The sequence below is a fragment of the Nuphar pumila genome, chromosome 4, assembly GCF_984573655.1.
Source record: "Nuphar pumila chromosome 4, dmNupPumi1.hap1.1, whole genome shotgun sequence".
Taxonomy (NCBI): domain Eukaryota; kingdom Viridiplantae; phylum Streptophyta; class Magnoliopsida; order Nymphaeales; family Nymphaeaceae; genus Nuphar; species Nuphar pumila.
The window spans coordinates 129946676-129964806 of NC_143252.1; the positions used below are offsets into that span (position 1 = coordinate 129946676).

The 18131-nt window shown below is 36.9% G+C and overlaps 1 protein-coding gene across 3 annotated transcripts in view; it reads right to left on the reverse strand.

Annotated features, from left to right (window-relative positions):
• Window positions 1-18131, reverse strand: part of LOC149841046 (phosphoglucomutase, cytoplasmic 2) — a 69157-nt gene that overhangs the window by 29182 nt on the left and 21844 nt on the right. For all 3 annotated transcript variants that reach the window (XR_016431425.1, XM_090003552.1, XM_090003553.1), the window contains 3 exons: window positions 12380-12442; window positions 8632-8751; window positions 8453-8553 (listed from right to left, as the gene is read on the reverse strand). Coding sequence is in view for 2 of the 3 variants with exons in the window: in XM_090003552.1 (XP_089859678.1) it covers window positions 8453-8553; window positions 8632-8751; window positions 12380-12442 (284 nt within the window). In the remaining variant the exon portion in view is untranslated. The remainder of the gene's footprint in view (window positions 1-8452; window positions 8554-8631; window positions 8752-12379; window positions 12443-18131) is intronic.

An 18131-nucleotide genomic window follows, 5' to 3' on the forward strand; every position in this document is an offset into this window, starting at 1 on the left:
CAACTACACTTCGATATCTTATAGGATCCGGGTACAAATCTCCATCTTGTGAACTGAGCTTTTGATGTAAGACACTCGGTGTGGACAAAGGCTTGCAGTCTTGCATACCGAATTTCTTTAATAAATCTAGCGTGTATTTATGGTGTGTCAAGGTCAGGTAACCATCCTTCCTGTCTACCTCGACTCCAAGGAAATAACGCAAATCTCCCAAATCTTTCATCTTAAACCTTTGACTTAATAGTCCTTTTATTTCTTCAATGTGATTCATGGAGTTCCCTGTAACTATAATATCATCAACGTATATCAACAACAAGGTGGTTATGCCTTTATCCTTGAAGATGAATAAGGAGTGGTCTAAGAGAGATTTACAGAACCCATGCCTCTGTATTTCTAAGGAGAAACTCTCAAACCACGAGCGTGAGGCCTGCTTCAAACCATATATGGCTCTTTTTAATCTGCATACATATGTGCTTGGGTCTCCCTCAGCATATCCTGGAGGTTGTTCCATATAAACCTCTTCTTTCAAGTCTCCATGAAGAAATGCATTTTTGACATCTAACTGACTCAATGTCCATCCATGTTTGACGGCTAAAGACAATATAATTCTTATTGTCCCCATTTTGATCACTGGGCTGAAAGTCTCATCGTAGTCCTGACCATATTCCTGTGTAAACCCCTTTGCAACAAGTCTTGCTTTGTATCGTTCTATAGTGCCATCGGGTCTGTATTTGATTTTATAAACCCACTTGGAATCAACAACATTTCTGTTAGGAGGTCTGGCAACAATTTCCCATGTCTGACATTCATGAAGCGCTTCCACTTCTTCATTCATGGCCTCAATCCATTTGTTTGATTTCACAGCATGATAAAACCCTATAGGTTCATCATGCTTATCAACCTGAGACAGAAAAAGTTGAAGATCCATAGAAAAATTATTGTAGCTGACCCATCTGTCAATAGGATGTCTGATTCTATTCGAAATCCTCAGGTTTCCAACAGACATATAAGTATCTGATCCAATGTGGGGAGCAGGGGGAGTACCCTTTTCTCTTCGCACATACACATACCCTTTAAATTTTTCAATAGGATGCGATTGTGGGTCTGCCCCTTCTTCAGTGTATGAAGCTCCACCGACTTGATCCCCAGATTGAGGTAAACATGCTTGGCCTGAGTCAATATTATTTTGGTCCGCCGAGTTTGTTTCTTGAGTACACTGAGGTGAGCAATCACCATAAGTATCTGCAAATAATTCTGCATTCATCCACGGATGATAAACTTCTTCTCTGGGAATCCCTTGACTAGTATTAAATGATGCATCTTCAAGATTATTCTCGTCAAACACAACATTCCTGGAAATCCTAATACGCTTAGTCATGGGGTCATAGCACCGATAGCCTTTATAATCATCAGCATATCCCACAAATCTACACTTGGAAGCCTTTGGTTGGAATTTGTTCCTGAGAGAATCATCAATATGAACATAACAAATGCATCCAAACACCCGCAGAGCATTATAATCGGGTTGAATGCCGAAAAGAGAACAGAATGGTGAACTATTCTGCAAAACTGTCATAGGCAGACGATTTATAATATAAACAGCTTAATGGAATGCTTCTGTCCACAAACTAATGGGAAGATTACTGTCGTGCATCATGCTCATGGCAGTTTCAACAATATGCCTGTGCTTTCTCTCAGCGACCCCATTTTGTTGTGGCGTATTTGGACAAGACACTCTACGCTTTATTCCATTACTTTGGAGAAAATCAGTAAAATCCTTCGATGTATACTCACCACCTCCATCACAATGAAAATGCAAAATATTGGTAGAGAAATGGTTTCGAACAAAGGCATGAAAGTTGCGAAATATGGAAAAGGTTTCAGACTTATGCTTCATAAAGAATATCCAAGTATAACGAGAGTAACTGTCAATAAAGATGAGATAATATATGCTGCCAGAAGAAGAGCATACAGGCGCAGGACCCCAAACATCTGAATAAACAATTTCAAAGGATCTTGAAGCTCTTTTATTTATAGAATCAAAAGGAAGTACATGACTCTTACGCATCTGACAACTGGGACATTTTTTATTACTGGTCTCAAGGGCTAAGCTTGATTTAGGAATTAATTTGCTTGATACAAGTTTCTCAAGAAAAGAATAACTGCAATGACCAAGACGATCATGCCAAAGACTTGGCTTATTACATTTGGAAAGATTAAAAACAGACTCAGGACCTGACTTAGATAACTCAGACTGAAAAGACTTAGACTTCAATAAGGGCTTCAAGACGGGACTGGTATGCGCAAGTGGATCTTCCTTGAAGATGTACATATTCCCTTTTCGCTCCCCTTCAGCGAATGTCTTCCTCGTTTGAAGATCCTTGACATACACAGAAGAGGGAGTGAATTCAACATAAGAATGTGTATCATCAACAAGTTTAGACACAGAGATGATGTTCTTTTTTATGTTAGGAGCATGAACAACATTTGACAAATTGAGAGATGATTTTGACAAAGGAATGATTGCATTACCAATGTGAGAAATGTGATGGTGAGATCCATCTCCAGTAACAATACTATTTTTACCAAAGTAAGAAACCGAGTTCGAGAGCTTACCAACATCGCCTGTAACATGGGTCGCTGCTCCTGAATCAACATACCATGATCCTTGATCATTCTGTTTCAAGTGTAACCCAGACAGTGTTGCCAGCAACAGTTGTTTCACCTCCCCATCAGACTTGGTAACATTATCTTCCTTCTTGCTCTCAGTGTTTTGCAATTTGCCTTTATTTTGATAATTAAACCAGCAATTTGCCTTAATATGTCACTTTCTATTGCACAGGTAACATGTAGGGACAACTCTTTGAGTTTGGTTCTTCGCATTAGAGTTGAACGACATATTGGGTGTGGGAAGCAAACCTGGACCTGCAAATCTGCCACGACCTCTTCCTCCTCTAAAGCCATTTCCTCCACGTCCACGACCAAAGGAGAACCCAGTGGCTAAGACATCTTGAGAGTCAGATTGAGCACTAGAATCTTCAGCGATGCCTTTCAATGACATTTCGTATTGTAGAAGTTTTGCTCGGAGGTCTTCAAATGTGGGAAGCACGGGCAAGCACAATAATGATGTCACCAATACATGATAATCTGGGCCTAAACCATTCAATGTCTGTTGCACTTTATCCTTGTCCGGCACTTCACATCCAATAATGGCTAATTGATCTGTAATGATTTTCATCTTATTCAAGTAATCCATGATAGATAGACCACCTTTTTTGAGAAGCTGGAATTCTCGCTTGAGGAATAAAACTCTTGCCTCAGATATCTGAGAGTATGTCTGTGTCAACTTGTTCCACAATTTCATCGTTGTGCAGTCGTCGGGGATAGCAACTAGTACTTCCTGAGACAAAGTAGAGGTGATGTAGGCAATCAATGCCTGATCTTTTCTCATCCAAGAGACATAATCCGGGTTGCGAACACGGTGAGTAGGTGCAGCCTCATGAGCGTTTGTTTCCTCCTTTGCAATGAACTCTGGTGGGACTGGAATTGATCCATCTAGATGACCAAAGAGATCTTGGCTCCTGATAAAAGGAACTATTTGCCTCTTCCAAGTCAGGAAATTGGAGTTATTTAATTTTTCAGAAACAAGTTGACTGAGGAAGTTTGATGACAAACCAGACTAAGATGGAAAAGAATCCATGGTAACGAGACACGAGAATATAAAATGGAAAGCACTCTAAGAAAGGTAATCAAATGATTACTTAAAACTCAAGATAATGTAACTGTTCAAAATCAGTCCAGAAGAGAACTCACTATAACAGAACTCGGATCCTTTTTTTTTTTTTTTAGATCACGAGAATACTCAAATTATCAACTCAATATTTATGAATCAAGCCAAAGCACAACTAATCAATGTTATGCATATACAAGATATCGGATCACGTGAACAAGGGCCAGATCACGTTGATTAACTGAGTTTTCAGATTAATCAACGATGAATATTCAGATAAAGGAATGGGAAAACAGATCCAACAGACAGAAAAGGAAGGAAAGTATTAGCAACAATAACCCAGATTAATCGTATTTGCAGATTAATCAACAATAAAGGAACACGACAGTGCTTTCAAATGAAAAACACGATAAAGGAATGAGAAAACAAATTTTAGAGAAGAAAGAAAGAAGAAATCGTGTTTTCAGATGAAGGAAGAAAGATAGGGTTTCAAATGAAAAACACGATAGTGCTTTCAAAAAAAAAAAAACTCGAAGAGAAGAAGAGAGAAAGATAGGGTTTGAGAGAGAAAACGATAACCCAGATTAGAAAGAAGGAATGTTTCCTGGCTGAAATTAGATGATCTCTAAGGTCATACCTTTTTGGAATCAACACCGAGCCCTAGGTCCAACCATGCTCTGATACCATGTTAGAACTTCAGTTTCCCCCTGGGTTGATCTGCAAAAGAGGGAAAGGTGAGAAGAAAAATGGAGAAAGAAGATAGACGCTGAGTCGATTTTTGCTGCACACAGGCTGACGATATTCTCTTTAATCTCTTATCGTGGCCTGGCTTAATGTATTTAAACATTAGGTATTAGGTTACAATTGAATAAGTTACAAATTACATGCGTGCCCCAGTAAACACGTCAATAGGATTTCCTAGTTTGGGTTTGGGTCAGACCCAAACTGGATCCAGGCTCAAACTCTCAAACCAGCATACGACACTTAATATAATGTTCCGAAGGTGATTCGGTCGAGGGCTAAGTTGGAACCCAGTAATAAAATACAAATCATGTATTAAGCTACCCTGGGAACCTACTTGACCTCGGGGATTGTACCCGTTTAGTGTATCCGCGGGCAACGGTAATTAAAAAGAGGAACTTAAAGTTGTGTGCATTTAATAGGGCATGCATATGAAAAGATGGAACTTAAAAGAAAGATAACAGAAGAAATCATGCATTGCACATAATCATGCATTTTCCTGTTATGCATTAGATTAATCATTATGCGTGTTTGAATCATTTTCTATATCATGACATGATTTGGTGAGATCATGGGATTTACTTATTGAAATCATTCTGCAAGGTTTGGTTATTTAGTTCTTGATATATGGTATTGCTTTACTGTTCTTGACGGGTGAGCATATGTAATTGTTGGTAGGTATGGATATTTGAATTCTGAAAATTTTATATCTGCACTCACTCAAATCATTGCATGAAATCTTATCCATGTTCTTTGTCTCACCTGGTTTCTTTAGAAGTAGTTGTGCTCAGAATTTCGGTTCTGACACCCTACTTTGTTGGTTTTTCACAGGACATGGTGAACAGTGAGGCTGGACTGGCTACTGAAAATGAATGAGAATCATACTTGAGCTTGTCAGCTTCAGCAGGGGACATAGTGGCTCTATTTTTGCTTCGTTTAGTTCTTTTTAATTTCTGCAGTTGTTACTTCACTTTTGAGTTGTGTATGAGACTCTTATTGGTTCATTAATAAAAGAGTTTTAGTTGGTTTTTATGGATGATGGTTGCAAGTTCATTTGTGGTGGTTGGGCTATCCAATGGAAATTGGAACTGTGAGGACCCCGGATCTCTGGGAAGGTTTCCGCATTGAAAAAAAAAATATTCCGCATTTTCAAAGGGTATGGATTGGGGTCGTTACAGAGGCTGAGGAGAGAAAGTGACCTTGTTCACATGATATGACATCATATACATCTAGAAGAGTGAAACAAAATTATCTATGGTTTCAGATATGTCACACGGACTCTTCTAACAGGGGACCGCACCTAGGCGGGTGCGACACTTGGACACAACTTCCTTTGTGTTGGATGAAGTCAACCTTCTATCCAAAAGTAGATTCAGTTAACCCTAATCAAGTCCATTTTTATCTATATTATATATATAAATACATAAATGCATACATATACACATAGTGTTAACTTAAAACTGTTAAAAATTATATGCATATATATATATATATATCCTCCCCGCACCTAAGTTTTTTTAAAGTGCCGCATCGCCGCATCCACACCCGTACCCACACCCGCATCCGCATCCGCACCTATGTGACATACGTTTCAGTTAAGAAAAAAAGTCTGGTTATTGTCAAGAAGACCCTATGTTCATGAAGACAGGTAATGAACAGGGAATGTTACTAATAGATCCTTTGTGAGGAAAAACCTCCCTACTAGAGATAACCCAAACTACAGCTTAAAACAACAGTTCAGGGCAAAAAGAAAAAGAGGAAAACAAAAAGCCTTATATTCATTCTTTTGTGTATTCAAACCCCATCCTGGAACTTGAAATAGAAGCTTTCTTCTCTTACATCTGTTTCTGTTTGAATCCACAGACATATATTCATCTCTTATGTTCTTTAATGAACCAAAAGTTATGGATCAAACATCTTTAGTGGAAATAGTAAATATCTAGGTGTTTCATAAACAAACCACAATTATGATCACCTTTGACTTATTTTCTACATAAGTTGTCCTGTGAATCACCATATGAAGTCAATCAGATGCCAAACACACCGTTTTTTAGGAACATAGTAATTGGCCATGATACATCCTATTTTTTAATGTTTCATCGAGCATTGTAGTACGTATCCTATCTCACTTTTTTTTTCCTTTTTTTGAATCAAGAAGTTTGGTTTTGGGCTATGCATAGGATTTGAACATGAGACCCCTTAGTTAAGATGCACAACGATATCTGGTCCAGCTACCTTACTTTTATCCTACTTTTCATATAGAAGCAAATTGGATTTCTCCAAAAATATTCCATTCCATTTGTAATCATAAGGCACCTTCTTGGTCGTATATAAAATGCTTGGTTGAACATTTAGGTGAAGATAAGACTCACCATGCAGCAGGGGGAGACTTGGATTGTGAGGGCTTCTTCTAACAATGGGGATAGTCATAAATTATTGTAGAAGTTATAGTTTTGGTCACTGTTAACTTCCACGGAAGAGTATGGAATAATGAAATTTCTATGCCTCTTCCTGAAAGCAGATGGATGGATTAAACAACTTTTGCAGAGATTAACAATGATTTGAATATAGGGTCTTTAAAATGTTGATGTTAAGCAGACAGGTATCATGGCATTTCTGAATAATAAATTGACTAAAGGAACTTCCAGTGATTTTCCTGAAACATTAGTGATCTCACATGAAAGTGAGTCACAAGCTATTAATTTAAAATTTTAGATAGTAAAATCCAAAATTACATTAGATGCAAATTTTACCTGAAATATTCAGATTCAACAAAATGTAAATTTTTATAGATGTGTGTACTATACCAGCCTAGGCCATATGACCTAGATCAATCCAATTCCCATTTAAATCATATTTGAAGTGTCTCAAAGCCTAGAATGTGTGAGAGGCAACCCAGAGCAACTTTTCACTAGGATTAATCCTCTATATATGTCTTGCTTAAAGATATCCCGCCCTCCTCTATATATATATATATATATATATATATATATATATATATATATATATATATATATATATATATATATATATATATATATATATATATATATATATATATATATATATATAGTGTATGTGTCACGAGGTTCAAGCTTCTCCAAAATCCAAATAGATACATTATCTCTTTTTACAGAATGATGTACTGAAAGATGAATAACACCTAAAACATACTCAAATCGAGTGAACAGTAAACTGGATCTAAATTATACTTTAAATCATTTAAATCTGAATCATAATAAACCATATTTAGATTACATTTCAAATAATTTAGAAATCTGAACAGATCTAAATAATAAATCAAAAAGAGTATTTTATTATAAAATTTTCCAAACAGTAACTACATCTGTTATAAATATCTCATCTTAAGCTCAAAAAGTTCATCTTTCCTTGACTTTTCAAGTAAAATATAGGAGTTGAAGTGGATGAAGGCATGCAACAACAAGAAAAAAAAACTTAACTTCCACAAGTCCTCGAGAATAAAAAGTTTTTGTGAATTTAGTCCCCTTAGATGCATACAAGAAAGTCTTCGTAAAAAACAAATACTTGTCTAAACAATAACTCATATCCATCCTCGATTTAATCTAAATTTCAAATCAGCAACAATCATCACCAATATCATTATTTTTTTTTAATTTCAGTCATATATGAATTTATGATCATTAAGATTGTCGTAACATACATCATGTGCTATTTCTTATGACCCATCATCAAGTTCAGCTCATCATGGGAAGCTTGTTAGGGCAACTTAGCCTTTTGACAAGAAATCTGATGATCTTCCCATCTAGTAAGTAGTTTCTTATTGTTGCATCACTTGATTCCTGGCATCACAAGTATCTGAAACATTTTCATTCTGTACTATACTAGATGAGAGACTTCTTATCTAGCAGGAAGACTCAATGTTGGACGCTAATTGGAAACTGAAAGGAAAAGACAAGTAAAATCTCAATAAACCACAATTATTTAACTGGGCAGAGCACTTACTTCATCAACTTCACATAGTCAGATGTAGAATCAAAAACATCCACATCAAAGGGTCCTCCAGGCCCACTAAAGCTTGTCAAGCCATTCACAGATATGTCAACCTGTAGTATTCTTTCAGAATCATCATACACAAAAGATTGGAAGTTATATAACAAATAAAACTCTAAAATAAATCATACATCTGGCAGATCCTCTGCAATCAAGTGTTCCTTTATTGTCTTTGTGTTAGCAAAGATCTTATCTGTCACTGACTCAGGAGCAGGCCCTCCATTCTCCATATTGTATTTAACCCCAAAATCCTGTTAACTCAGAAATTTAATGAGTTAAAAGACAGCATAATCTTCTAAAAAAAAATCATATTCTATCAAATTTTGATACTGTGAAAAACTGAGACAGAGAATGAGTCATAAATATGGCCAAAAGTAGAAACCTGCATTAGAAACATCCAATAGTAGGTCGTGGTCATTAGAATTTTCCATGGTTGATATGTTATTCATAAAATACTTCTAAAAGAAGACTATATGGTATTAAGTAATCTTGGGACATGCACTTATCAGGAAGCCAAATTCCATTTAGGGCTTGTTAGCTCTTTCTACTTTCAAGTCATGGCTGTCAGGGCAGTGCAGCAACCAAAGCAAATTTCTCAAATAAACATACAGAACAAAATGAGAAGGTTGTGAAGGTGATCTCATAATCCACACCTCTGGTCGAATGAATGGAGGAACTATACAAAATGAATGTTGAAATCTTTCAAAGAAATGCACAAGAAAATGAATATGCATCCCCTACTACCAGAAGTACCAAAAGATTATCAAGGAGAAGTATTCAAAATTATTAAATTTGATTGTGATGTGGAAAATTCCTTTGGAAGGCTTCTTTGAAAAATTAAGCAATTCAAAATCTGATGTTCGGGTATATAAGAGAAGTGTCATTTATCATATCCTAGTTTTAAAGAAGAAAGAGATTACTACCCTAGTAGCATAAGTTGACACTATAATAACAATAACAAAAGGTGATAAAGAGGAAATGCAAATGCCCAAGAATTACTTGGATACCATGTCTGACAGTCAATTTCGCAGCACCCTATTATTGCGTTGAAATAGAAATTGAAAGGTCAATTTAAATGAATTAAAAAATCCATAGAAAAGTAAACCCTTTAATATTTTGAAGAATGCTTGGGCGCAAGCTTATGGAGACCCCAGTGAAACATAACCATAAATTAATATGTAGGGGTAATGAAGACTTTTAAGGACAAAACACTTGAAATGCTTGGTTGTGAGTTTATAAATCACTAATCACTCGGCTTGACTTAGCATATTCAGTAATGAGTCAATTTATTCATGAATCTTAACTTTCCCATGCAAATGCCAGAGAAATCCAAGTCACAGGCACGACCATTGTTAATGTAGACTTATACATGATCAAGTCAATTTAATTGACTACAGCCACATAAGGCTATTGATCTTTTACCATTGGAGAACTAGATCAAGCACTGTGACCGAATACAGTGAAATTGCTTGTGCATAGAATTGAAAGTTCCTTAATCTAAGGATAAAGGTGATGGGAGGAAAGCACACTATCATTTGCATAGCAGCCAACCAACTATAGTATGAGCAAAAACAAGCAAAATCAAAGTGGAGTGCCATCATCAAAATCCATTGGTGAATCATGTCAACTTCACTTATTGACCTCACTAGCAACTTTGGCATGATGAATAACACACATGTACACCAGAATTTTCTTGTTATCTGTGTTAGCAAACTTTCTATTTTGATAGATTGTCAGGTTAGCATATACATGACCTAGTTCAAGTGAAATAATTCATAGAGTGAAACAATTAAAGTCAACTCTGCTTTGTTGATTGGTCAGAGAGAGAAAGAGAGAGAGAGAGAGAGATCATGTAGTTGGTTCATTTGGCCTTGAATTTTCATTCCAAGAACTATTTGAGTTGTTCTTGTATTTTAAATAAGTTACAAATTACTATATCCTAAAATAGATTCTTCATAGAAGGTCCAATATTTCATGACAAATCTTTATTAAGTCACTCTAAATCATTTTCTAAGTTTTTTTTATCAAATTACTATAGTAGATATATGTCTTTTTAATCTGTATTCAAGTTATTCCAAGTCCATCAAGTGGATCAAGATCCATACCACATTTTCTAGCACCATGCAGATCAATTTCCAACCAACTCGGCTAGACCTAATTCAGTTCCATATAATTGGACCCTGAATCATTAGAAGTTTATTTAGTTATATCCGAATTGACTCCACAGATGGTGTTGTAAGCTCAAACAGATTAAACAAAAAGCTTCTAGTCAGCTTGGAATGCTTCTACGTTTGTCAGAAAACTACTCAAGGTTATAGAAACAGCTTTAAGTCAACCCAATGTTCCAGAATAACTTTAGTTTACTCAGGCCTGCTTCAGGACTTAGGCTCATTTGTCATGGCTTCAGGCCACCACATGGCTGGATTTAGTGGGACAAAGCCTTCTGGACCCTTGGGGTTCAGTAAACAAACTGCAGGACTATCACAAGTATAGGGGTTCAACTGACCCTTTCTTTCTTGTTGATCAACAAATCCTATTGAAGGACTCAAATGATTATGCAACAAAAACTTAATTATGTGATAAAGAATAGCACTAGGCAGATATGCAAAATTTCCTTCCAATGGTAGTAAAAGGCTCAAATTGTTGGTAAGGTACTTCTAAATATCTTAAACTTTGCCACAAACCACAGGAGCCTATCCTCCACAGCGGGGAATTGAATAAAGAGAATGGGTAATCACACTATCTCCAGGATTTTAAGAAGAGAAAAAGAGAAGGATGCACCCCAACCAGTGTGATTGAAATGAAATCAATAATCCAAGCATCGGTGGTATAAAATAATTGAATGTGGTTAATCATGCTTCCAAGCGTACAGCAGTTGAAGGTCCAAAATCCAAATGAACCAAGCAGCCCAACAAACATGACTGTCAAGGACCACTTCAGTCTTTAATACTCATGCTGATGCATTAGGGCTGGGTTATCATAAGGATAGTTTACTAGATAAGCCAGGCATGCACATAAGTTCTTAGTTTTAAGCCCTTGCACAGTCCAGCAAGGTCTGAAAAGGTTAATGGCTGTGTCATGGGGAACATAATGTCAAGGCCAGATTTGGGCCCATTATGCCTAAAGAAATATTTTTGCAAACAGTCAGCTAAAACTTAGCTTGGCACTAGCTGATCCTTAAATGACAAAAGCAGAACAATGCCGTAGAAATTAAGAAAACAATCCATTTCAAACTACCAGTTATCATTAGGCAAGGGACAGGGATGGGGCCCCTCACCCCAACCTAAAATCCCTTTCATGCGAACCCAATAGGAGCTATGCCTGATCCTGACTTAATAGTTATTAGACCACGCCTGTGAAGCTGAAACAATTCTTTTTTTCCACATTGAGTCAGACTTGGGCTAGGTCCCCAAACCAATTAGCTTGCTCAGCAGGTCAATTAGGTGGGCCATGGGCCTAGCTTTTTGCCTGAACCTATAAGACCAGGACTTAAACCTAGCCTGGTAATTATTCAGCCAGGCCTTTCAGGTTTGGATCAAAACCTTGCAGACCAACCCTTGTCAGGTCCAGACAACAGCGCCCGGCCTGCCCAATGCGCTACTAGTTGTCATTGTCCATGATTTTTGCAAATAGAACAGAAGAACTAATAGCATGGGCAACTTGAAAGACCCTAACCAATGAGTACATACAGTATACTAAGAAATTTCATGATGATATCCAAGCTTAAGGTTTTATAATATAGAAAAGCATGAACACTGATCATCAAAATCAAAATTGCCATAGAACATCAATTCAAAAAGTGGAGATCTAAGTGGAAGTATTATTCATAAATCTTAATGCAATTGAGAGCAATCTAAAGAATCAGATTCAATCATGTACCTCATGTGGTCCACCTGGATTATGACTTGCTGTCAATATAAAAGCACCTGAAGCAGTTGATCCCTGCAATTTGTACCAGCAAAGGACAAACTGAAATCTATTGCCACCTTAAAAACTAACAAAAACAGTTAAGATGAAAATCGATCAGATAGACAGACACAGGTATGGGACACGACTCAAACATGCTTGGTGCAACATTGGATTTTTGTAGAACCACGACACAGGAAGACAGTACACATACACACACACACACACACACACATGCACGTTGCATACATAATGCAGTTATTTACGTCTCCATGGAGTACTAAACAGTTAGATTTTAACTGATTCAAGAAGCCATAGATGCAAGTGATGTGCTGTAAATCAGACCCTACCAATAATCTCTACAGCTTATTTAGTGGAAAACACATACTAGACTAGGGAATTTTTAAATTTACATAGTTTCTAAAGCTATTTCAAAATCAATAATCTCATATTCTGCAGAAACTTTATGATAAAAACATTAGTGTTTCATCAAAATAGTTCAGTCAAAACTCAAAAGTGTGTTTTCTAGTAAACAATCATTTATGAATGTCTACAGGTATGGATTAACGAAAAAACACCTGCAACTATTGGTTTGGAAGCAGCTAGGACTCGTTAGAAGGACTAATCACATCCATGATATGCATGTTCATGTATAGTCAAAATCTCAACCTACTATGGTTATCATCTTAAGAGCAAATTCAATAATAACAGTTCAAATTAAGCATTAAATGATAAATCTAAGTTTATAATTGAAATCCATGTCACTGGGACTCTTCAACTAGGTGCCGCACCCGCGTCGCACCCGCACCTAATGCGGTCAACCTGACCCTGGGTGCAGTCAACAAACCTAGGGTCATTTATGTCCAACTTTTAGACTTTATATATATATATATATATAATTTTTTATATTTTTGCCGCACCCCCGCACCCCCGCACCCGCACCCATGTGACATAGATTGAAATACTGATGCAGAGCAAGACCGGATCGGGTCTGTACCACGTGACAGGGCCAGGGAACCCGATCCAATGGAGGTGGACGATCGAACCCAGGAGGTGGATCCGATCGTAGGTAAGGTGCATTGGCACAGGGATGTGGCCCTGCGTACCTACGCCAGACGAGGGAAGACAAGACTCCAGACAAGGAACAGCCCAGATCGTCACCGATCCAGCTCCAGACTGAAGACATCTCGGGTCCACTTGCAGCCTTTAAATAGGCCACTCTAGGGTTGCGTGCGGCAGAGAACATTTTATTAAGAGCTTTTTTTTTACGTTCTGTCAGCAGCAGCCATTCTTTTACCGCATTTGCTTGGTTTTTTTTCTGTTTTCTGTCATTCTACTTTCATTGTTTTAGTTAAATCCCTTGAACGATCCTAGCAACGAAAAAGAGCGGGAAGAAACCAGCAACGAGGATCTGATGTTGCAGATGGTCGAAATGATGACCAAGATCCAAGAAAGCATGTTGCGCGTCAGCAGGGACGTGGCCAGCATGTCAAAATGCCTAGACAGAATCGAAGGACGGATCATCACCCTTGAGTCACCGGTGGAACAACGCGCAAGTTCAATACCAAGGCCGGGAGCGGATCTGGTTGACGGCGCAGCGGATCGTGCGAATGCTATATACACGGAAACAGGCCAGCTGATACATCAAAGTGGTATGCATCCTCAGCCGGTCCGCGCCACCAACTCGCATCTGATACCCCATCGCCATCCAAATCCCGCAGTTGTTGTGACTCACAAAGTCGGTACCCTCCAGTTGAACCAGGGGATCACGGCAGGACCCCCCATCTCTCGGCCCCTGGCCGCAAGTCCCTGTGGTTGTGTCGCAGACAAGGCCTGGTCTGCAGGACCCCAGCATCACCTTGGGCCTTGCCACAGGACCAGGTGCATCAGCCCGACTCGGGAGAGAGCTCGCCTTCCCCCTGTGATCATTGCGAAAATTTTCCTCTTTTCCTTTTCCTCTTCCTTCTCTTTCCTTTCTAGCCTCTTTTCCCTTTTTGAAGGGGATAAAAGATAAAAAGAAGAAAGAAAGAGAAAGAAATAAAAGAAGAGAGGAACTCTTTTGCAAGGTCTCACTTGACCTTTATTTAAAAATATTTTGAAATTACTCGCCTCCGTTTTTGAAAATTTGCGGGAAAAATGAAGAGACAGGATTCGTTCGTCGGTACGAGGTTCAACCGTTCCTGACGCCTTTTACCAAGGGTAATTGAACCAAGGATCGAATAAATGCCTTTTGCTTTACTAAATAATGTCTAAGAAATTATTCTAAGTCTAAAATGCGCAAAGAATCATTCTTGTGTAATGTGAATGCAAAGATGTATGCTTTTGAGAAGAATAATTCAGAAATTTTGGGATTTTCCAAGTGATTTCGAAATAAGTTTGAAAATATTTTAAAGAAATGGTTTTTACAGAGTTGAAATCGATTTGGAAAAGTTAAGCTTTGAATCTAAACTTAAGACTTGAAATAGTTTTGGGAGAAGAGACTTTGAAGTTCTAAGTCTTGGAATAATCAGAGATTGGAAAATGGATTAGGATTTGAATTTGAAGGAGAAAGACTGGGTTTAGAGTCTTTGAACTGATGAATAACAACAACAACAACAACTACGCCTTCATCCCAAAACAATTGGGGTCAACGATATGAACCAAAAAAGAAATTCATTTTGGGTCTTCCACATGAATCCTTTTCCTCCAATCATTTCTATCCAACGCCATGTCCTCGGTGAGGTTCAAAGCATTCATATCCTTTCCTATCATCTCCATCCAAGTCTTCCTAGGCCTACCCCGACCTCTTTTAACTAATATATTTTCCCATTTCTCCAACCTTCTAACTGGAGCATCATTAGGCCTTCACCGAATATGTCCAAACCACTGTAAACGATTCTCTCACATCTTATTTTCAATGGGTGCAACACCTACCTTCTTACGTATCTCTTCGTTCCGAATCTTATCTTTTATTGTATTTCCACACATCCATCTAAGCATCTGCATCTCAGCTACACTCATTTTTTGAATATGATGTCTCTTGGCAGCCCAACATTCCGTACCATATAGTAAAGCGGGTCTAATAGTCGTCCTATAAAACTTTCCCTTCAACCGCAATGGCATTCTACGATCGACTTTTGAACTGATGAATTAAGAGAAAAATATTGATTTCGAAATTTCAGACTTGGAGTCTGAACGAAATCTGATTCTGGAGTTTAAAAATCGACTTTTGATTTTGAAATAGAGATTAGATCTTTGAATTTGATATTTGAACTCAGATTTTGGAATTTGAATTGGAAATTCAATTTGAAACTTTGAATTGGTTTCGAAATTGAATTCTGATTTAGAAATGGGAAATGGATTTGGGAATTGGATTTGGAGTTGAAAATCAAGATGGAAAAAAATGGAATTGAATTCTAGAATTGGGAATAGAATTTGAAATTGGAATTGAATTTGGGAAATCAAGATGGATTTTTAAAGATGGAATTGGATTTGAGAATCCTGAATCGATCTTGAAATCTACCTTGAATTTAGAGAAAACCAATTTTTGAGATTCAGAATCAATCTCAAAACTTTGATTTTTGGATTTCAAAAATGAATTGGATTGAGAATCAAACTCAGACTTAGATAAAACTTGATTTTAAACTTGAATTTTGAAATCAGGAGATGAGCTTGGAATTTCAAAGTTGAATTGAACTTTGAAATTTTATTTGGAATATTGAATTGATTTCGAAGTTGAATTTTGAACTTGGAAATGAATTTGGAATTTCAAAGTTGAATTGAGCTTTGAAATTTGATTTGATTTGAAAATTGAATTTTTGAACCTGGAGATGAATTTGAAATTTCAAAGTTGAATTGAAATTTGATCTGGTTTGGAAATTGAATTTTTGAACTTGGAGATGAATTTGGAATTTAAAAGTTGAATTAAACTTTAAAATTTGAATATTGAAGATAGAATTGAAAATAAAAAGATGAATTTGAATTTATAAATAAGAATTGAAGATTGATTTGAGAAATAAGAAAAATATTTGAAAATTTATCTCAAAATTACTTGGATTTTTTAAGATAACTTGAAATAATTCAAAAAAGAAATGCAATTATATTTTAAATGATGCAATGATTTGAAAAGAATTTGAAAATTGGATTCGAAAAGCATATTTCATTATTTAGGAGAAATGAAATAAGATTAATATTATAATACATTCATGACTATGGTCACAGATGTATTATAAAATAATCTGTATTTAAATTCAGATAAAGAATAAAATACATTTTTTATGCCTTTATAGGGTTTGAAATGAAATTAACTCTCAATATATCCTGACTATGGGCATGAATATATATTTTGAGTTAATTTATAGATCAAACTCTGATAAAGGAGGAAAATTTCAGAAGACATGATTTTCAAAAGAGACCCAAGTGTGGATCAAATGTTATTCCATAAAAGATAAAAATCCTAAGTATTGTTCACATTTTGACTATGTCATTAATGAAAATCGTTTACTTATGATTAATTACCTTTTATTAGAATGGTGCATGTGTCATTCGTGTTTTCCCATTTGTGGACTTTTGAAAATAAAAGAAAAGTAATATGAAACAGGTAATTTATGAAAATGCATGCTCATGCATTCTACTCTAATACTGGAAAGTAAAGTTCTCATTAATATCTAGCTATTACAATTTTGAATTGAATTTGAAGTTAAAATCTCTAATCTAAGAAGGAAATTTGACGTTCTTAAAATTTTTCTGCAAAACAAAGTTAGCATAAAGCAAAATGCAAAAAAGATATATGAGAAAATAAAGAATACCCTATTAGAACCTAATATGTACATGAGAAGGTATATATCAAGATATATATGGGGGGGGGGGGGGAGAGAGATGTATATATATATATATATATATATATATATATATATATATATATATAAAAGAACGGATATGAGGATATGCATACAGTGAGGGTGGCTGTGGTGAAGCTGGAATGTGAGGTGAAGTGGTTGAGGGATTGTATTGTAGTGCCTATTACACTTACAGGTTAAGAAGTAGTGTTTGTACAGTGGCTGAAGGTGCAGCGAGCCACAGTGATAGAAAAAGTGGATATACAAAGGAGAATGAAGGGCAGCCATAGGGGTGTCGTAGGATGGTGCTGTGAGAATGACCCAGCAGGTACAGGTGACAGTGGCAAATGCAAATGTGATTTGCAAAGGAGTGACTTACAGCAGGGTGTGAATGAATGCATGTTGTTGTAAGTGCTGAAGGGTGTATAGCAGTGAATCAGTGTGTTGTGAAGGTGGTTGAAGAGAATGTCATGCAACACAGGAAGTGGTGTGCTGCAAGTGAGTGCTCAGTGGGTAGGTGCAGCTGAGCAAATGATGAATGAAGTGGGGAAAATGGCAATGTAAATACTGCAGTAGGTGCAACGATGTAAAAATGCAGGGGATAGTGTAAGTGGGTGCTGCTGAGGCAAGTAATAGGGAAGAAGGTGTGGATGCTGAATGTGAAATGTTAAGAGCTGCTGAAGTGGGGTGCAGAGGTACTGATGCGAAAGTAGATGTAATTGCAGTGAAGTGATGTTGAAAGTGCAGGTGAGTGACAGTATGCAGCATGATGTACATATAGTGGATGGTATGCAGTAAAGGTGTGTTGGTGTGCATGAGGTCACTGTGGCAGCAGTGAACTGGTTGGGGGCTTACACCATAGTGCTTTACTTGATGTTACGTACCCAATATCAGGGAACGATCAAACT